Source organism: Plecotus auritus (assembly GCF_963455305.1).
Source record: "Plecotus auritus genome assembly, chromosome: 2".
Lineage (NCBI taxonomy): Eukaryota > Metazoa > Chordata > Mammalia > Chiroptera > Vespertilionidae > Plecotus > Plecotus auritus.
In genome coordinates this window covers 42,838,953-42,861,897 of record NC_137771.1, presented here as the reverse complement: position 1 = coordinate 42,861,897, position 22,945 = coordinate 42,838,953, and the positions used below count along the sequence as shown (strand labels likewise).

The 22,945-nt window shown below is 43.2% G+C and overlaps 1 protein-coding gene across 17 annotated transcripts in view; it reads right to left on the bottom strand.

Annotated features, from left to right (window-relative positions):
- Positions 1–22,945, bottom strand: part of FGGY (FGGY carbohydrate kinase domain containing) — a 420,488-nt gene that overhangs the window by 160,477 nt on the left and 237,066 nt on the right. For all 17 annotated transcript variants that reach the window (XM_080655847.1, XM_080655856.1, XM_080655850.1 and 14 more), the window contains one exon: positions 21,137–21,240. In XM_080655847.1, coding sequence (XP_080511973.1) covers positions 21,137–21,240 — 104 coding nt within the window. The remainder of the gene's footprint in view (positions 1–21,136; positions 21,241–22,945) is intronic.

The following is a 22,945-nucleotide window of genomic DNA, read 5'->3' as shown; positions in this document are numbered from 1 at the left end:
CCTCACTTGCACTATTTTGAGTAATAATTATTACAGGCCTATCCCCATTTTACAGATGAGAGAACTGAGGTTTAGAGGGGTTATAAAACTTGCTCAAGGTCAGACAGCTATGGAGCAGGAGATGCAAAAATAAAATGTCAAATCTATAAATGGAAGGTCACATAGGGGTCAGATCATAAAGGTCCCTTCAGGACATGCTAAGGAGTAGGAATTTTTTTTCTTGAAGGCAATAGGGGAAATAATTTCCACTTATGTTTTGGTTGCTTTGTAGCCAGAAGCCCACAAACCCACTGCTGCCCCCTCTTAAACACAATCGGGATTATCAGAGGCTGCACTTGCACAGCGGTTGCTACGGTTTGTTTTGGTTCACGACTGAGCGCATAATGAACGATAATCGTCTGTTATGTTGCCAGAAAGTTCTTGTGGTCACAAGCTACGTAAGTGCTCCACACAGAGCCGGGCCTTCCCTGGCCTTCAGAGCCTCCAAGCTCCAGATCAGCCTCAGGGTGTATAAGCATGTGTGGTTTCTCCTATTGTGCTAAGTCAACAGTTCCAGGCAGGAGAAGTCTTGCCTCAAACACGATTCTCCAGAAAGCCCTTCACTGCCTCACCTCATTCAATCCATTTGTTCTTCCCCAAGCTGCCCTTTCTACCACCTGTTGTCACTCCAGGATTCAAATGTTCCACACCTGCTACTCTGACCTCAACGTTTAAACCCGCTGACCAGCCCAGGCAGAAAAGCCAAGCAGAAATGGTAATCCTTGGAAAACTCATTATATTTCCCCTTCTCTACTTCTCTCTTCCCTTCTCCCCCTCTCTCCACTGCTCAGGCAGGACTCCCTTTCCTTCCTGGTCTTCAGAGATAAACCCAGTTGCTCCTTCTGTCAATCCTTTTGGATGGGTTCCTTTTAAGATGTACCCAGCTGCCTCCCTGGTGCTGGACCCACACACACCTTTGCCTTTTCTTTAGTGGACATACAGCCTGTTCCCAAAGAAGCACTCACTTTTTGCTTTATTATGTCAGGTACAATAGTCAAGCTCAGCCTCTTTCCTTAGTCCTTACCTTCAACTCTTTCCATCTCTGTTTTATATCCTCAGTGTGGCTTAACACTAGTTTTATAATCTTTTAGCAAGTCCTCATGGGTGGGCTTGTCTCTTCCAAAAGTCCCAGGAAAGGAAGACCCTATTGTAAGACTGTGTTACATGTGCCCAGAGCAGAGAGTGCACAGGGTGGGAGAGGCGGTGGATAGGGCTGGCCAGGGCTACGTGAATCGGCCTTCACTTCAGCAACAGGGCGTCATCAAAGGCTTTTGGGTAGAGTCCCAACTCAGGAATAAGTAATCAATTTCTGGAACCTAGACATTCTAATATTTGGTGTTACTTAACTAATACTAAATGAAATTCCTTTTGAAATGGGAAGTTCATATAGGATCAGAATCACTATAAAGTATTTAAAACTACTAAGATATTTTTACCTAACTGCCTATTTTATGCTAACCAACTCCCCTCAGTTATTCACCAATAAATATATATATATACTAGTAGCCGTGCACCAGTAGCTCTCTGCAGGGCCTGGCCACTCCGCGGCCCAGAGGCCCATCCACGGCCAGGCGCGGAACACTTGCCTCGTCACTAGGGCGACAATGCAAGTGTCCCCCGCTTCCCTGGCCACTCCGTGCCTGCTGCCCAGAGGCCCTCTGTGGCCGGGGTGGAACGCTTGCCTCATCGCCGTGGCGACGAAGCAAGCATCCCGCCAGGCTGCTCACACTGCCTGCTCTCAGCGGCCGTCCCCCCACCCCCGGGACTGGGGGACTCTGGCGGGGCTGAGAGGACTGGGCAGCGCTATCTTGTGGCTATGGGCGCCTCCATCTTTGTGACGTAGTGACAGTTAATTTGCAATATTACCCTTTTATTAGATAGGATATACATATACACACACACACTGAGTGGCCAGATTATTATGATCTCTGAATGCATAATAATCTGGCCACTCAATGTATAACCTATATAATAAAAGGCAAATATGCAAATTGTCCCCTCGACCAGGAGTTCGACCAGCAGGCAGGCTGGTCAATCGCCCATGTCCCCTCCCCCTGGGCAGGCTGGCCGGACCCCACCCATGCACAAATTCATTCATGCACTGGGCCTCTAATATATATATTCTGAGGCCACACTGAGTGGCCAGATTATTGTGCGTTCAGAGATCATAATAATCTGGCCAACTTATATATCCTTACTCAGGCTTTCAACTCTGACTTTCTTATGTAAACTTTAAGCCTGCCACTATTCCCAACAGCTCTCCAATGAAATACTGGAATTCTGAACCCTCTGGTCACACACTAAGACAATCCTTTATGATTATCCTTATCTTAATTCAGAATAATCACTTTCAATACTTCATGGACAACGTATATAAATAGAAAGACAGTGGCATGAGATGAATGGCCAACTTTAAGGAGAAAATGAAATAAGCAATTATTCCATTAAGGAGAGTATATATACCTGGCTTCGGTTCAAATAAATGCGAATCTTTAGGAGCAATGTCTAATAGCCAGTGGCAGAAAGTTCTGTGATTGACTCATATGTCAAATGACCAGCGGACGGCATGAGGTGCTCAGAGGATGTCAGAATAACACTGCCGTGACCTCTATTCATTTTATTAGGGGTATGAGAAGTAGCTAGATTTTTGGTTCAGTTTAAAAAAATAATTTGCTAACTTTCATTAGTTTAACAAATACTTATTTGTGACCTTCCATTCATTCATTCATCTGTTCATGCATTTACTCATTCAATATTGAATGTCTAAGTCCACAATGGTCACTGCCCTCATGAGGTTCCAGTGACAGAGCTCAGTGGTTATGGAATGGGACTGTCAAAATAATCCTTAATGGTCATTCAAACACAGACTATTGCCCTGTATGCTATAGAAGATAATTTTCTTAATTTCTGAAAGAAAAAAAAAATACAAATATACACACACAAATACTAGAGGCCTAGTGCATGAAATTCATGCATGGGTAGGTTCCCTAGGTCTGGCCAGTGATCAGGGCCAATCTGTAGGGCAACCAGTGGGACAATCGGGAAGCAATCAGGGGGCCCCTGCTGGCACCTGCCTTGGCTGGCCTGGGGCCTGTGGTCTGGGGGCAGCTCCTGTGTTGAGTGTCTGCCCCCTGGTGGTCAGTGCGCATCACAGTGACCAGTCATTCCACCGTTCAGTCGATTTGCATATTAGGCTTTTATTATATAGGATATATATATATATATATATATATATATATAGTCTCCAGCAAATAACATGCTCACTAGAGAAATTTTGGACACATTCTCTCTAACATCAGGAACTAGATGAGACTGTTTCTTATTATTTTATTATCCTAACTGCTTAACATAATACTGAAGGCCCCGACAAACATAATTAGACAAAAATTACCAACAACAAAGGTATAAAGAAGGGGACAAAGACAAAAGTTGCAGGTGATATAATCTTGTAGATAATGCTCATACCATCTCCTATGCTTGGACCCCCTTTTTTCTCACCAGAATATCAGAGTTCAATATCACTGCCTTACAGAAGCCTTCCCTGACCACCCAAGCCACATTAGATCCTCTAGCTCTATAGTTTAAACATCACTGTGAAAGATATAATGTATGCAGAGAGTGTATACACATATACATTTTACAATTTAATAAGTAAGAGTGTTTACCAAGCTTAGGGGAAATAAGATCAATTTTAAAAAAATTAAATGTATTTTCTGACTCCAGAAATAACCAAATAGGAAATATAATAGAAAACTAGATGCAAGTCATAAAAACAATTAAAAGTCGATGGTACAGGAATTTGATCTGTGCTTTAATCTGTGCTCCTTTGATATACATAAATTAGAGTACAGAGATAAGCTAATAAATTTTATTTTTATTTACTGTCACTTCTTTTCACAAGAGGCATGGTCGGCTAAACAGTGACCCCCCCCCCCCCCAAAAAAAAGTACCCATTTCCAAATTCCTACAACCCGTGAATATCACCTTATATGGCAAAAAAAAAAAAGGATTTTGCTGATGTGATTGAATGAAGGATCTTAAGATGGGGAGATAATCCTGGATCATCCAGGTGGGCTCTAAATTCAACCATAAGTGTCCATATAAGAAAGATGCAGAAGGAGACTGACCACAGATGAAGAGAAGGCAATATGACTGTGGAGGCAAAGATGAAAGTGATGTGGCCACAAGCCAAGGCAGGCTGGCAGCCATCAGAAGTTGGAAGAGGCAAGGAACAGACTCTCACCAAGAACCTTCAGAGGGAGTAAGGCCCTGCTGACATTTGATCTTGGCTTAGTGAAACTGGTTTTGGACTTCTTGTCTCAGAACCTTGACAAAATATATGTGTACTGTTTTAAGTCATCAAGTTTGTAGTAATATGTTACAGCAGCCATAGGAAGCTAACACAAAGGGTTTAAGATATTAATATACCCCTTTCCAACACACAACATACACACACACATGCACACACACAACTATTATGGTAACACATAAGTAGAATAGAATCTGTTATGTAAGGCTAATGAAAAGAAGAATAGAAATATGACAAATAGGGGCTCAGTATTCAACTTCAGTGTTAAATTTCAACTTTGAGCTTCCTGCCTTCCAGGGTCAAAAAATATATATTTTGATTATAGAGATTTTATTCCTGGAAAGAAGAAATTATACAAGGTTCAGATTAAACTTCACTTTTCTAACTATATGAATTCTAAAACAATTTCTCCACTGGGACTTTATGTGGGATACAATGAGTGACATATTAATTCATAAGCATGATTATAGCAAATATAGGCATAATCTTCACATGGCTATTCCTTGTTCATTATTTTAAAATTTTCTATTCAAAAATAACTTCAGACTCACAGAAAAGTTACAAAAATAGTACAAAAAAATCTGTATACACTTCACCGAGATTCTCCCAATGTTTTGCATAAGCATTAAACCTATATAAATATATTACACACACATACAACACACATTATGTACGTGTGTTTATGTCTATAAAAATTTTTTTCTGAAATATTTGAAAGTAAGTTGCATATCTAATGCCCATTTACTCCTAAATACTTCAGTGGGTATTTTAAAAAATGATATTCTTTTCTGTAACCATAGTACAATTATTCAGAAAATAAACAATGATACCATTATACTATTTCATCTATAGACCTTATTCAAATGTCATCAATTGTCCACAACATGTCCTTTACATTAAAGGAAAAAATAATGTTTCTCCCATCTAGGATCCATTTCAGGATCACAGAGTGCCTTTAGTTGCCATGTGTCTTTAGTCTCCTTCAACCTGGAACCTTTCTTCAGTCTTTATCTTTTATGACCTTGATATTTTTGAAGAATACAGTTACTTTATAGAATACCTCTTGATTTGGGTTTCTGACATTTCCTCATGATTAAACTCAGATGAGCCATTTTGAACAGGACTACTGCAAAAGTAATAATGTGCTCACTGGGCTATTTCTTAGAGAGATCTCTGATAAGATCCAAAGGCGAAACATTTAATCCTATATAATAAAAGCCTAATATGCAAATTGACCAAACGAAGGAACGACTGGTGGAATGACTGGCCACTATGATGCGCACTGACCACTAGGGGGAAGATGCTCAATGCAAGAGCTGCCTCCAGCCCACAGGCCGCAGGCCAGCCAAGGTGGGTGCCAGTGGGGGCCCCCTGATCACCCAGCCAGTTGCCCCACAGATCGGCCCTGATCGCCGGCCAGGCCAGGCCTAGGGACCCTACCCATGGACAAATTTTGTGCACCAAGACTCTAGTTTTTATATCAAAACATAGCTGACAGTAGTAACCAAAAAGTTTCTCTCCTATAAGTTTAGTCTGTCCCAGGAATGCCTGAGACCTATTGCTCTCCACCCAGAGGTCTCTGCTCCCTGGGCAGGGGCTGATCAGGGAAGATGAGGTCAGACCTCTAGGAAGCCTCTATTGCATCTACTCAGCAACTGTGGCATTTTCACGGCCAAATGTGCCATTGGTTTTATCTTTTAAACATATTTCAAATACATCCACATTTCTCCATCTCGCCCCCCCACATAATTCAAGATAAGTAACCATGATTTCATCTCTCACCCAGATCTCCTTCTGTCTGATCTCCCAGCATCCACTCTGGTCTCTCTCCAATCTGTTCCCCAAACTGCATTTATTTTAATCCTTTATAAATCCAATTATGTGACCCACAGAGCTTAAAACTACTCCATTTAAGATGAAAGACCCAATCCTTTATAAAGCTTATAAACCCAGCATGTCCTACCCTTTTGGCTTCTCCAGCCTTAACTTGTATTACTCCTCCCTCCTGCACCTCTCCGCATCTGCCATCTTCCCTCCCATTAGCCTGCTGTCCTTTCTTCTTGGCCCACTCTGCTCTAAACCACTTGCCGATCCTTGTTCCTTCCTATCAGACTCTGTTTAGTTACTTAAACAAAGTATCTCAGCTGCAACATCACTGCTTAGAGAAGTCAACCACCCAAACTCATGTATTTCATTTGGCTTTACGCTGCCATACTCATTGTTCCTCTGCTTTACAGAACCTATAGATCACACATACAGAAGAGTATATTAAATATACATGTGGCCTGGCTGGTGTTGCTCAGTGGTAGAGTATCGACTGAAGAACTGAGAGGCCACGGTTCAATTCCCAGTCAGGGCACATGCCTGGGTTGTGCCCTCGGTCCCTAGCGAGGGGTGTGCAGGAGGCATCCCATTGATGATGTTTCTCTGTCATTGATGTTTCTATCTCTCTATCCCTCTCCCTTCCTCTCTCTCTAAAAACAAACACCCACGAGCATTTTAAAGACAGATAATGAGTATGCATGCATCCTTCCATATAGAATACTCCCCAAAGCCCCTCTGGAAGGCTTCTTTTTTCCTCAACAATCAGCAACCCCAGCCATGTAATTAACCAATGTCTTGATATTTGTGGAAAATATTTCCTTGTTTGTTTTTCTAAGTCTAGTGCCTATATTATGGGTTCTTAAAATGTATTGTTCTCTTATGCCTCTTTTTGAATTTTATATAAATAAAATAATGTTTATTTCTTTCATATCCTACTTCTTTCACTTAAAATTGTTTGATTCATTTATGTTGTTTTATCTTGCTGTATTTCCTTCGTTTTAAGTGTGCATGCCACTGTAGGAATATAATACAATTCAGTTATTCATTCTATTATTGATTGAAATTTGGGCTGATTCAAATTTGGGGCTACTATTGCATGTAAAGTAATGCAATGAATACTCTTATACTTGTCTCTGGGTACACACAGGTACACAGGTATAATAATTCTCAGGTTTTTACCTAGGAATGGAATTGACCGTACATGCATATTCAAATTTATCAGACAATGCTTTGCTGTTTCCCATGGTGATTGCACCACTTTACACTCCCCCCAGCAGGGTACGACCCTAAAACACTCATCAAGGTCTGTAATGATCCATATCCTGTGCTTGTCCACTTAGTACCCGCCTCCTCCACTAGCCTGTAAGTCAGGTCTGTGCCTACTGTGGCTCACCGTTTTCACTCAGATGCCTGGCACATTGCAGTTGCTCAAAAACAATTGGCTGAAACACAGAAGGGACTTTGGATAAGAAAGCTGAAGTATTTTGCATGTGAACACAGGTCTATCTGACTTCAAAACCAGGTCTTTGCTACCACACTGTATTTTCCTTTTCTCAACGTGGTGATAATCATTTGTATACTACTTATTCATTCCCAATGTAATGGTAGCAATCAAATGAGATTACAGATGTCAATCCAACAAACACAGAGTACATATTAAGTGTCCACCAATGTTTCACTGCTATGTGCCTGGACCTAAAGGTCCACAGATGGGGCACGTGAAAGATGACCGTCAATGGCAAATGCTCTGTGAATTGATGTGGGTTAACATTACTTTGCAGAGGAAATGTAGGTTTCAGGTATCACTGCAGGGAAAAACCAGGGAAACCAATTAATGCTTTCAAGTCTGATCTGCACTTGTGTCCCAAATTATGCACCAGCACAAACAAAAGAAGCTTCCTCCAAGCCCTGCTCAGAAGAAAAATCTCAAACAATTTCACCCAGGTGGCATCGTCTTTCATCTGTGCCTGGGCTCAAGGAAGGGCTGAGCAGAGAGCTGGACTCAACACTGCACTGTGGTTTCAAGAGTAAACTCTGACTTCCTATTTACACGGAAAGATCTGAGGCCTTTGTGGTTTCCTGTTGCGTCCTGGTGTGTCTATGCTTTTGGTTTCTGGATTTGTCTGTAGAAGGCTGCAAATGGCATGTCTCACTACATCCCTTCATCTTGCTTTGCATAAGAAAACAAGCATTCAAATTCTCTAATTGTTGGCTGGGTCTAGCAGGTACTCTATCCAAGTCCCAACTGTTGGTCCATCCAAGACAGACTTCCTTTGAAAGGATGGCAGGGCATGACGAACTGTCCAGTTTGACTGACTTTATCTTACACTAATTTTACATTCACTCATTTCACTCTTACCTTCACCAAGGGAAAGTCTAGAGTTCCTTTCGTGTACAAGGTGCTCTGCTAGGCACTGAGGAAACAGTGATAGAAAGATGTACTTGCTCCTCCGAAGGAGCTTAAAGCCGTTGTTCTGAAAGTTCCTGATTAGAATCACTTGGGCACATGTTAAAATGACAGATTCACATATGCTCCTTCCCAGCAAGACTTATTGACTTAGACCCCGTGGGAGTAAGGCCTGAGGAATTACAACTTTAAAAAGTTCCTATGTATATTTTATGCACATTTTATGTCTTGCATCTCTGGAGAATTGACAACCACAAGGGGGACTAGGGAGAGAATTAGGAGCCCTTCCCGTGATGAAACAGACTTTCCCCAGCTGCAGGATCCTCTGATTTGAGTAAATGAAGATGGACTAACTAAGAATGCATCGGGGTTTGCTCATATCTGTATCTGAGTCGTGGTCCTATCACTCACTAGCTGTGGGACTTCGGATAAACCACTCAGTTTCTTTGAGCCTCATTTTGCAAAAGAAAACAACACCTGCTCTGCTTGCCTCACGTGGTTATTCTGAGTATCAAATTCCACAAGGCATTTTACAAACTCTAAAGCACCAAGAAGAGTTAGTCATTTTACCATCACAAAAACGTTCGTAAATAAGAAGATAAAGCCAACCACTGTGGTTTTTCTCCAGCAATCTAAAGTGCCCCGTGTCTCCTAACCATCCCAAGCTTTGCTTGAGGGACCCACCTGCTCTTAAACATCGTAGCTGTGTATTATGTGGTCCCTTCCAGGTTCTAGCAGCTTTTTCCAAAAGCAGAGCTCAAAACTGAACCCAGTAACGGGTAGGATAATGAGATACTCTTCAGGAACTACATTAACATTTTTAAGGAATGGATATGAAAGACAGAAGCCCAACCAGACATGGCTTCCCCACCACCATAATCTCTCTGACCTCAGTTCCACCATCTCTTAGGTGAGAAATATACTCTTTTGGGCCATTTTAGGCTACTATCATCCAATGATATTTGACTTTAGTTTAATCTTAATATTTTTAGTATTACCCTTTATTCTACATTATTTTATCTTCTTTTAAAAATATATTTTTATTGATTTTAGAGAGAGAAGAAGGGGGAGGGAGAGAGAGAGAGAGAAACATTGATGAGAGATGAGAAACATCAATCAGCTGTCTCCTGTAAACCCCCTACTGGGGATCAATCCCGCAACCAGAGCATGTGCCCTGACCAAGAATGAAATCAGAGACCTCTCGGTGAATGGGACGATGCTCAACCACCTGAGCCACACCGGCCAGGGCTCCTTTATTCTAATTTAAAACATCACACATATTTGTTGTGAGGATTAGAAATACTATACACAGACTGCCTTGAACAGAAACTGGCATATGGTAAGTATTTAATAAACCCTAGCCATCATTAAGTATAACATGTCCCTTGCTCATCCCTGAAATGTTGTCCCCTATGAATCACTCTTCTTTACATACCATGCAGCAACCTAATGTTTTCTTTTTTGAATTTTTTTTAGATACAAATTTTACAACCTTGAACTTGTGATTTGGCACTTACTATCTACTTCACTGGGAATCCAAATTATTGGCTATCTATAAGCATATCTATTTGGGTAAACTTGGGTAAACTTGAGTACCTACTATTTGCCCTTGAGACAGAGCATGAAGGAGACTGCTCAGTGACCTCAGGCCTGTGGAGGAGATAGAGAAGAACTGTGCACAGACAGGTGGAAGGGTCTAATTCACTGAATGTGGGGCGGAGAGGGAGGAGGAGGACCTCACAGAGGTGACACCTGAACTAGAACTTTCAGGAAGACACAGACTAATGACAGCAGAGTGATTAAGAACACAGGTCCTGGCACCCTGTTCTTGGCTCAATCTTAGCTCCTCCTTTCTTGCTCTGTGACCTTTCCACACCTCAGTTTCCTCATCTGAACAATGAGGATCATACTACAATGAGAACCACCCCAGAGCTTACTGGCAGTATCAAGTAACATAGAAGGTACTCCATAAGAGTGAGTTATAATAATGATGATGATTCTGGTGATGATGATGCTCACAGGTAGAAGGGAAATGAGACCATTCCTGGCAGAGAAAACAAATATTCAAGAAGAGGAATTATAGGCTTATCTTTCTTCAACCCAGTGAATTTCAAATACCAAAAGTTCTTTCATGATTCATTTGATGATAAAAATCTTATCTAGCTATTCAAGTTATTTAGGATCTATTGAATCTACTTGGTATGAATATTCATAAGTTTTACTATAGAAATATTAATGTGTTTGATTATGGGAGCTTCTCAAGATGTAATATATGGTATATAGACTCTGTTAACTTTCTAAAATCTGGATAGTTTCTATTCTCAAACACATTTGGTCCCATAGAATTCAGATAAGGATGAGTGGATGTACCTGCTAGAACATGGGATGAAAGATGAGGGATAGCAGATAAGACCAAAGGCAGCCAGGGCCCTGATCACATGCCATCTCCAATGTCCAGCTAGTTCGGGAGATTTGCCAAGAGATTTTAATTGGGAGAGTGAAGTCATTAGACTTAATATTCAGGACCATCTTCAGTCTACTAGGGTAGTCAGGTCCATGCAAATTAGTGCCTTGCATAATATTGAAGAACAAATATGTATGTTAATATAATTGGCCATTCTCTGTGTGGGCTCAATCTCCTTTTTCATGGGCCATTTCTCAAAATTTAGAGACTCTAGCCTGTTTTCTAAGATCATAGCAAATCTCTCAGCTATGAGTTGCATGTTAACCTGAGGAACAATCAGTTAATTTTAACATGTAAGCAGATAATGGGTGCATAAGTAAGGGAGGTCCCGTTATGGTAAGTCAAGCAGATCCCAGGCAGCTGACCAATCATTCCAAGACCCTCCAGGTAAATGTCCCCTCACCCAACAGGAGCAAGGCTCGGTTTTTGCCTGACTCCACAGAAGGATGAAGCCAAAGGTTGAAATGCCCAAACAAAATCTGGCCATTGGATCATGTTGATCCTTTCCCACCAGTTTTATATAGTATTTGCATTTGGCCAGCTTCAAGGTATAATTCAGTGGTAAACCTCAGTTCTCAGGTGATGCACTTTTGTGACCAATGCTGCTATGTCAAGGGGAAAGGGTCAGTTAGTCAAGGAAAGAACCTAAAGCCTCATTGAAGACTAGCTGGTTTACATATGCTGTCAATCCATCAAGAAAGGAAATCAAGTTGGTATGGTATAATCTGTTCTTCAACAAATCTTAATGACTATTACCCACATATTTCTGTCTGTCCTTCAGGAAGTACAATATTTACTAGACCCTTAGTATGTGTCAGGTACGATACTAAGTACATATACATGGAAACTTAAGGTTTTGTGATAAATGTCTGTTACCCCTGTAAGCAATAAAGACCACATGCTGGTATCATTCCACAGTGTAACCTAAACGATGGGCACTAAATCTTTCTCAAACATTCCTGAGTTCTCTGGAAGTTTTAAAAATACATGGCAGCAGTGAATTTTATGGTACATGAATTACCTTTCAGTAAAAGAGTTTTAAAAAATACAATACAGCATTACAGTAACTTTCAGCTCCTTAAGATTTAAGAGTTCCAATCTTTCTAATTGAATATATCCCAAATTTACAAAAACATGGCCAAATGTTCACTCAGTTTTCCCATTTGAACTTTTTTTTTTCTGCCGGCAGTAGGGAGCCACTGAATATTCATTAGAAATCCCACTTCAATCCTTCAGCATGGATAGCTTAAATAATTTATTACGGGTTCTTCTGAGATCTTTGTTCTTTTATCTATTTATTTTTAAATGTATTTTTATTGATTTCAGAGAGGAAGGGAGAGGGAGAGAGAGATAGAAACATCAATAATGAGAGAGAAGCACTCTCCACACAGAGGACCAAGCCTTCAACCCGGGCATGCCTGACTAGGAATCGAACCATGACCTCCTGATTCATAGGTTGGCACTCAACCACTGAGCCACACCAGGCAGGCGATCTTTGGTCTTCTAGATGTTATGTCTCCTGTTGGTTTTATTTTTTTTGTGTGTGTGTGTTTTTAACACTGGTTAAGTGAAAGATACAAACTACCCCAAACTTCTCTGATGGCTTTGGGGGACAAAAAATAGGAAAATTTAATTAATGTATGAACAAAGAGGCCCTTGGAGCACATAAGGAGAGTTGGAGAATGTGAAAAAAAAAATGAGAGAAAAGCAATAAGGCAAAAAATACTAAAACATCTGAACTAAATGTATGTAGAACAGATGAGCTGAGTATGCTGAGGCCCTTGGCACAGTACCTGATCGTTAGAGAGGGCTCTACAACAGCTGTCTTCAGCATCTTTTCATCCCCACTGAACCGCTGGAAAAGCACCAACATTTTCAGAGCTGCCAGATCACCCTCAGCAGCCGCAGTATCAGAGTCACCCACACAGCAGATGAGTGGTAAATAGGAAAAGGAAAAAAATCAGTGTGGTTTTCATTCCGTGCTCTTCCAAAGGAACACAAAAACATCTCCATGAGTTGGGAAGTCAGCTGCCTGTCTTCAAATTGCCTAATTCAGTGCTTGACCACAGAGCAGCAGGGAAACAGAGCAGATTAAATAAGGAGTCCCATAAATACTCTCCTCCCAGGGGACGACGGTGACAAGTGAGGTTGTTTATTTTTATTGTTACCATTAGACAGTGGCCTCTCGAAAGGCAGTGATTTGAAAGACTGGGAAGGAGGGAGAATACGAGCATTGTGGTCTAATTGCAATCCAGCCCTAACTTTGCAGTTCTCATCAATTTTTGGGAAAGATCTGCCTTGTAATCACTTTACCCCCATTCCCACAAAACAGGGTGCACATGGCCAGCCCCTCCCCAGCCTCTGTCTCACAGTTCTACTAAGAGCTGAGCATATACTGGTGAGCTCTGAAGTCCAACAGCTTGAGTCGGAAACCTATCTCTAGAACTTACTTGCTCGATGACCTGGGCTAAGTACTTAAGTTTCAGTCCCTATAAAATGGGAGGATAATTCTGAAACTGCATTAGGATGGATATATATATATATACACACACACACACACACACACACACACACATACACACACACACACACACATGATCTCTGAATGCATAATAATCTGGCCACTTAGTGTATATCCTATATAATAAAAAAAGGCTAATATGTAAATTGTCCCCTGGACTAGGAACTCGACCAGCAGGCAGGCCGGCCAACAGCCCATCCCTCCCCCTGGCCAGGCTGGCTGGACCCCCACCCATGCACGAATTCATGCACCGGGCCTCTAATATCTCTCTCTCTCTCTCTCTCTCTCTCTCTTTCTCTCTCTCTCTCTCTCTCTCTCTATATATATATATATATATATATATATATATATATATATATATATATATACACACACACACACACACACACACACACACACTGAGTGGCCAGATTATTATGCGTTCAGAGATCATAATAATCTGGCCACTCAGTGTATATTATGAGTGTTAGATAAAATGATATAGTCGTTTCTTAGCCCACAATAAGCCCACAGTGAAGATTCACCATCATCGTTACTGCTGCCAGTTTTATCTCCCCCCAGCCCCCACCTGGGCACTTCTACCATTCTCCCAGGAGCGCTGCCATCTTTTGTGGAGAGCAGGGCTCAGGCCAGTTGACAGACGTTCACCAGAGGCTTTTGTTTCTGACCTTCTGAGAGGCCTTGTTTCAACACCTGACTTTGCTGTGCTCCTGGTGGGATTCCAGAAACCTGGGACCAGACAGTACCACCCAGCTTTTCCAGGAATGCAAAGGCTGGTTCACAATAGGTGGTACTTTGTAGGAAACGGCTAAACTATTTTCTAAAGTGGTTGAGCCATTTCCCATTCCCACCAGCCGTGTGGGAGAGTCCCAGTTTCCTACATCCTTGCCTCAGCGTCAGCCATTCTAATCAGTGTAGTTGATCTTGCTGTGGTTTGAATTTGCATTTCCCTTTTAAGTCATGAAGTGGAGCACCCTTTGTTCCTCCAACACGGGCCTGGGTGAAATGCAGGGCCCCAGGCCCAGGCCACATCCTTTGCTGAGGGGGAGCTTTCTCCTCCAATGGTGTGAAAAGGCTACAGACCCCACTATGGTCATCACCCAAAGGACACGAGTCGTGAGTCCAACAGTGTGCCAAGGCCTGGGGGCGGCTGTTCTCCGGTTATAGCTCAAAGACCCCAGTGCTCCTGAACTCTCTTTCCCCAAAAGAACAGAGACCACTAAGCCAACGTGCATCCTGAGGAGCTGCTGGGGTGGGGGGTTCATGTTCTTCTCCCAAGGGTACAGGGTGGTGGGGTGGGGGTGGCAGATGGGGATGTAAAGCTCTGGAGAGGACTGCCATGGTGGAGGAAGGAAGAGAGAGCAGATGTGTGTCTCCCAGGACCCAGGAAAGTTAAATTGTCCAATGAAAATCTTACTTTTCAAGAGGCCAAATGGACCCCCAGATATCCTGGTCCAGTGGGGGTGGGGACAGACTGACAGAATCTCAGGCCCAGGGGCTTCCCCAACCAGTAAGGCCCCACTCAGCACAGACAGATAGTGAATGATGACCCCATTAGTTAGGAAGGAGAAGAGACTCAGGAAAATCCAAGCACATTTCTCTGGATAGGGGCTGGGGGTAGGGAGGACCAACCCAACCCTGAAGTCACTAAGCATCTACTGTGCACCTAGCTCGAAACCAGACAGGATGGCCGAAAGGAGTCGCAGGAGACACGGAACCACAATGCAAGGCAGCTTCATTTGAAACACACGTTAGTACCACAAACACAAAAATAACAGCACCTGTGGTCTGTGCTAGGGACCAAAAGAGTAGAAGGTTGAACTATGTCAGAGTAGATACACCATGAATTTGGGTTAAAAGGAAAAAAGTGAAAACTAATACTTCATGAGCACCTACTATATACCATTTTTAAATGAGGACTAAATAATTTTTATAGATGTATTTAGAATAGTGCCTGGAATATAGTAATCACAGTGTAAGTGACTGCAGATACTATTATTATTTTTGTTTTTGTTTGGTATTCTTTTCTGTCTTTTACAAACAAAGTGGAGATGAGGAGGGCCAGGGCCTCGTGCCTTAAACTGAGCCTGCAGTAACTGTGTCCCTACAAACAGCACATTCTCTGGGAAACCTCCTGGTCTACTGAAGACTCTCCATATTCCTACCACACTCCAGGCCTGCGTGTACCGTAGTCACCACCACTCTGTATTGTACTTATCTCCTTGTCTCTTTCTCACTGAGGACTCTTTGCCTCATTTACCTTAATACACTGAGCACTTAGCCAGGCAAATGCAAGAAGATGTTTCCTTATTGAGAGATTGATTTAGTAAATGATTGGCTAAAAAAATAAACTTGATTTTAGAATAGCTTTAGATTATAGAAAAATTGTAAAGACAGTATAGAGAGTTCCCATATACCCCATAGCCAGTTTCTCCTATCATTAATATCACACATTAGGTACATATGTCACCAAAAAAGGGAGACATTGATAGACGATCACTAATTGAAGGCCTCACTGTATTCAGATTTCCTTAGCTTTACTCAATGTTCATTACTGTTCCAGGATCCCATCCAGGACACCACATCCCATTTGGTTGTCACATCTCTCTAGGCTCCTCTTGGCTGCCATAAATTCTCAGACATTCCTTGTGGTTTGATGACCTTGACAGTTTGGAAGAGTGCTGGTCAGGTATTTTGTAGAATGTCCTTCAAATGGGATTTGTCTGATGTTTTTTCTTATGATTAGATCGTGGTTGTAGGTTTCTTTTTGGGGGCAGGGGGAAAGATAATAAGCAATTCTCATCACATCAATGGTACATATTACCAACATGACTCACCACTGTTGATGTTGACCCTGGTCACTGGGCTCAGGCAGTGTTCGTCAGATTCTTCACTGTAAAGTTACCCCCGCCCCTTTCCACAATGTCCTCGATGGAAGACCTCACTATGAGCAGCTCACACTGAAGGAGCAGAAAGTTATGCTCCACCTTTTCAAGGGGGAAGAACTACATAAATTACTTGGAATTTTCCTACCTGGGGACATTTGTCTCTTCTGTTCATTTATATATTTATTCAATCATTTATTCATATCAGTATGGACTCATTACATGTATGTTTTACTTTGGGTTATAATCAATACCACTCTACTTTGCTGCTCAAATCCTTCCAGTTCTGGCCTCTGGGAGCTCCCTCCCTGGGATCCTGATTATCCATCACTAATTTTTTAAAGCACTTCCTTATTTTCTGAGGCTATAAGATTCTCCAGGCTCATCTTATCTATTTCCTGCCCCAGTCCTAAAACCAACCATTTCTCCAAAAAGCCCTGGATCTTTTTGTTAGGGAATAGTATTAGAAACCAAGATGTGGGCCCCAAGTGCCCTTGTAACAACCAGCTGCTGGGGTGTCATTTCTAGGCCCTTTCTGCTGTCAGAGCTAGGAAATAAGTTTACTAACCTGTATGCCTGCACATGTCCATAAATGTTTCCATGTGCATCCATCTTTCTCTAAATACAGCTAAACATGAGTTCATCCTGATGTCCCTAATTGCAATCTGTTACCACATATACTATATCTATCTATCTATCTATCTATCTATCTATCTATCTATGAACCATCTCTATATATAAAAGCCTAAGTGACCATTATGACCGGACCAGCCAGTAGCTATGACATGCACTGACCATTAGGGGGCAGAAGCTCAATGCAGGAGCTGGCCCCTGGTGGTCAGTGAGCTCCCTCAGCTAACCTCCCGCGGTCCCTCCCCAGGCCAGCTGGCCCCAATCGGCCCCGATTGGCCCAATAGGGACTGGGGGAGATGTCCCCCATCAGTCCCAATTGCCAGCCAGGCCTAGGGACCCCACCCGTGCATGAATTTGTGCACCGGGCCTCTAGTTTCTAATAGTAACACCACATTAGATATATTTTGCTAGGTACAGTGCCAAGCTATTTACAAAGATTGCCTCATTTAATCCTCAAAACAACTCTATGGGTAAGTACTATTTCCTACAATAGGAAGAAACAGAGGCACCAAAAAATGGCATATCTTACCTCAACTCGCACAGGAAGTGGTGGGGCTGTCTACATGCCCATATCTTTGAGATTCCATGCCCACTCAGTGATAGGGAACACTCTCCCCACATTCATTGAAGACTGTGGAAACCTCAGTTCTGAGCAATTTAAGATGCAGATGTAACTCCTGGCTCTCACCAACTATTGTTCTGTTCAAGCCTTATCCCTTCAAAACTTCCCCACTCCCTCCCCAGGTTTGCTACCCATTGACGTGCTCGTTGGAAGATAAGCTGCCAAGTTACAACCTGACTTGACAGCTCAAGGCAAGAGGCGCTGGCGCAATGGCGAGGATCAGTCCCTCTGACCCCGTGACCTTTCAACCTCTGGCTGACCCCGGCTGTGCATTATCTTGGGTTTTGGTAACATGCTAGTAATTAACTCTGAACAAGCCTTTCTGCTTTCATGGAGTTCAAAAAAACAAAGAGGAGTATTTCTTTTTCCTCTTGTTAATTAAATCATCTACAAGAGAGATAAATGTGCAGCCCACACTTACATCTTCTAAAACATCAAAGGCCTGATTAGTAAGTGTTATGTTCAACCTCAGGTTTTCCCCAGATTCCTGGAACTAACTAGCAGGGACTTGGAGGTAGGGAGCTTCCTATTATTTACCAATATTCGTTTACTTGGACATTCATTCATTCATTCATTCATTCTGGGTGATCTAGGAAGAAGCAGCCTGTGGAGCACAAAATGCTCCTATGAGTTTTGAATTCATGTTCCTGCGAATGACGAACGTCAGGGGTGAGCAGAAAGGAAGAATTCTTCAGACCAGGTTGAAAACCACTTTTTTCAAAAGCCCACAGTCCCCTCTGGTCCCTGTGTTCTGTTTGGTGAATTTTTCCTGACAGTTGTGGTTTTATTTGCCAGAACCACAACAAAGGGGGTCCTTGAGTTTCCCTGGGAGTGTTTCCTCAGACCTGCACCTCTCCTAGACCTCACAAAGGTGTTATTGTTGCTGGCTCGCTGGGCGCCCAGCACCTGAGCGAGATCAAAGGTATTTTCTGATGCCAGCATGACCACAGTCTCGCCCTCACCACATAACATGAAAGCTGATGATTAATCCCCTTGGCCCAGAAGGTCCCTTCCCACTCCCAAGTACAAAGCAGGGTGGGGGTGGGGTGGGGGCTTTATTTCCAGCGCAAACGCGACCATAATAAACTGGCATTTTATGGCCCTCATTCATTGCAACCAACTGCAGCTGCCCGTCAAACTTGGTAAAGCCCAAACAGTTGCTTCGTGTGAGCCTTTTATATCACTGGGAAAGTGTAATAAGAATCCCATCGTTTCTGAGTGTCTGTGATGTACATAATTCATGTCATCCAGCAACCCTGCAAGGCTGCCATCATCACCCCCAATGTGGTGGATGAAGAATCTGAGGCTCAGGGAAGTGAAGCAACTCACCTAGGCTCACACGGCCCAAGAAGTGCATGAGCAGATGTTCAAACCCACTCTGATGACCCCAAAGCCCATGCTGTCTCCATTCCTCTGTGGCATCTTAGAATCTTGCACGGCACAGGCAGGCATCAGGAGGATCTGAGTTCACAGCTCCCGCCTAATAGCTTTGTGACCTTGAGGAAATTACTGGGCTTCTCCATGACTGAGTTGCCCAATTTGTAAAATGGGCAATTGAGGAAAAGTATCATCCCGAAGGAGAGATGAGACCGAGAAGCGGGAATGTCTCTGAGTCGCTCACATTCACTTGGGTTGGATTCAGCCCAGAAATCTGGCTGAGCAGGGTCAAGATGCCTGAATTCAGATGTCGGGTTAGATGAAAGCGGTGGGTGATTTAAACAGGTTTCAATCAGTGTTCAGTGAAGACGAGCTGGCAAGTGTAGAGCCATATCAAGGAAGAGAAGGGCTGCAGCCTGGTGACACCTCCTGCCTGAGGCAGCCTCGGCCTCCGTGGGTCTCTCCCTTCACCAACAGCCAGGCCTTATAATGGGGCTGCTGAGGGAAGAAGGCCGGTTTTTGTGTTTTGTGTTTCTTTTTTAAACTCAGTTAAAGACGATCTATTTAAGACTTTGCCCAGAAAAACAAATAAAACTTTCTTCTTTTTTTGGGGGGGGGGGGGTGGAGTTCAAGGAAATCTATGTCCCTAAAGTCCAGCACAGCGCAAATGTCCCCTCGGAGAGAGGTACCTAAGCCCGGACCCTGCCCAGGCAGAGTCCATTGCTGCCTCCTTTCTGCCCAAACACTCTCGTGCTAGCAAGTGATGGAGAGCTAGCGAAGTGCTTACTTACATGAAGCACATTACACAATCGCATTCCGCCCTCACAGTACCATGGCATCCGTACTGTAAGTCTACACACTTTGCAGATGAGGAATCTGAGGCTCAGAGGGGTCAAGGGCCCATGCTTAGGAGGTGGAAGGACTGGGGTTGGAAACCAATGGGGTTGGCTCCACCATCTCTGTGACAGGGGAAGCCGTGTGTGAGAACACCTTGCACAATGTCTGGAACATAGCAGATGCTCCGTAACACAAGTTAACCTGAATCTGTATTTGGGGGCCTTGCCTTATAATACCTGGTACAATTCCATCTCATCAATGAGAGACCCTGTGTCATCCTTTTGTCCTCAAGGTTTAGCACAGCCCCAGACATAAGAGCAGAGGATCACTAAAATGTAAAATGTATCAATATTTACTCAAGCAAAATATTTCTCCATGAAAATGGCTCCTTGGTCTCTACAGTGATTAAACAGTTTCTCATTGCCTGTGATTCCCGTCATAATTCAGAGCTTCTTCCTTGGACTGCACCCCACTCTAATCCTTGTTCACCTCCCCAGTCTCCCCACCTTTGCCTTCCTCCTCCCTTCCACCCCCACTGGGAAAAATCCAAGGAGTCGTCCATCTAAGTTTAACAAACTAATGACTTTTAAATAAAAATATGGTAGAAATGGGTACTTATCAAAATGGAATGCTTTCAGACTCATGCATTTAAAAAAGATATAAATTTTAGGGCAGGCACTAAATTTTAACTGCAATCTTGGAGAAAGCCTTTCCACTAATTCATGGAGAAAAATTAACACAGTGAAAATTGCTTATCAGTGTTCTTTTGAAGTCATGATATGCAGCCTAATTCTATAGATCAGCAGGCCGCTCCCAGGGAGATGGATTTATATCGATTGGGAGGGAGCTCGGCGGCCAAGGAAAACAGACACCCTCGCAGAGAAGGCTCGGCTCCCTGTTAGGGAGAGATCAGTCTGGGAGCGAGGCCTTGTCATCTTTGGATTCAGTTTCGTCCCTCACACCATCTCGGCTCTCTGGCCAGGGTGATGTTAAAGGCACACTCAACCCTTTTCACACTTTTTAAGAATTTGGCCCCCACAAAAAGATCTGGCAAATCTAAGCAAGACTGTTGGAGGGAGAGCTGGGCTCCCGGCTAGACTAGCACGGGTTACAGGAAGAGATGGAGCCAAGGGGGCAGAAGGGCTGGCAGCTCAGCTCTCCTCCCGGCTGCCCTCCCCTGCGTGGGCCCTCCCCCCAACCCTGGCCTGGCAGACTCACCCCCATGTGACAAGAAGATGTTCCACAGATGACAGCCAACCGCGACGTCACTGGCTGTCCCTCACAAGCGAGGCCGTGCCCTCTCACATCTGTTCCAATCACTCCTGTGAGAAAGCAAAAACAAAACAAAATCCTCTTAAAAAAATAAAAAAGAGAGAGACAGCTTAAAACAGGCACAAAACACTCTTTTTTATAGCCAAACAACATTGAGAAAGCAAGTGTTCCATGCGTAGGCCTGTCTCAAATAGAAACCAAAAGAGCATATTGGCCGGCCTGGGGAAGACTAGGAACCCGGTTCTGTATTTACTTTGGGTCACTGTAGGCATCTAACATTGTAATAATAGGAGTAAATGAAATTAGAATACTCCAGGCAGAAGCTATCAGTGATTTTTGTGCTCAATCAATACCAGGCACTGTGCTGAATATTTATATGTGCAGTCTCATTTCATGTTCATCTTGTCAGGTTGATACTATAGAAGACACACAAGTCAGTGGAGAAATAAAGGCATATGTGAAGGTTTAAAGACCAGTCCAAGGTCACACTGCTAGTAAGGAGCAATGCTGAATGGAATCAGATTCAATATATCACATTTCAATCTCAAAGAAGGCTTGATGACCACATCTTTCTAGGTCACCATTCTTGCTGATACATACTGCAGACTTGCATGGTAAAGGCCACAGTGATGGACAGTGAGTTTCTGTTAAAAGAATGCCAGATAGCAGAGAGTTTCCCATAAGTGGTATAAACTCAGGCTTCTTCTCCTTGATACTTGCTGGGCAAGCCAAGTATCAAACTCAGATTGTACTCCTTGACACTGGCTGGGCAAGCAAAGTTGCAAATGTGACAAGAGATCAAAAGAGATTGTTAGAGCCTAGAATTGGCTGCCATTTGTTCAAATATCCAACAAGCACCCTCTATGCACAAAAATATAAGTAGGAGTGATGTGGGAATCACAAACATGCAAACATTTCTTAACTACAACACAGGCAAGAGGTGAAAAGTGCTCGGGGAAGGACACAGACCGAGATGCATGAGGGAACAGCTCCCGCTGACCTCATCAGCCCCATGCAATGCCACCCTTGTCCTCCATCCCCAACTCTCAATGCTCTTCCCCAATTCAAGACCTTTTTTTTTTATATTTGCTCTCTCCTTTGCCTGAAATACCATTCCCCAGCCTCTCTGCCCAAATAACTCCTACTTATTCCTAACTCAAATGTTACTTCCCCAGAAGGCTTCCCTGAAAGATGGAACCTCTAGACTTCCCTAGTCCCATACACCACCTGCCTCTCCTTTTATTATGAAATCTGCTTTAAGCTGGCACTGCCGTACTCACATGTTTGGCAGCCCAGACCCCCACTATCCCCACGATTGCTAGCACAGAACAGGGAATGAAAGTATGAATGTTTGGGGATGTATGGATAAAGAAGGCAGGTCCTGTACTGGGTGCTCACAGTCTGGAGGGAGGGGACCATTTCAATGCAGGGATCAGTATGTGACAGAAAGAGACATGGGGGCAGCTGAGTTCATTTGTAGGGGTTTGAGGAGGTTTTTCAAAGGGGTTGGCCCCTGCTGAGTTCTGTAGGTGAAGGGCGGGTTGGGGTGTCTCCTCCAGTCACAGATCCCCAGATATTGAAGGTGCCGGCTGCTCAGCAAACAGATCTTTCCAGAAAGCAGGATCCAGGGGTCCCTGAAAGGCTTCTTACATTCCAACAGCTTTCTAGGTTTTTCCAGCACTTTTTCAAAATTCTACCTTCCCAAGCACAGCCATCTGTGAACCTCTGCTATTGTTCAGAGGCCCAGCAGCAGGG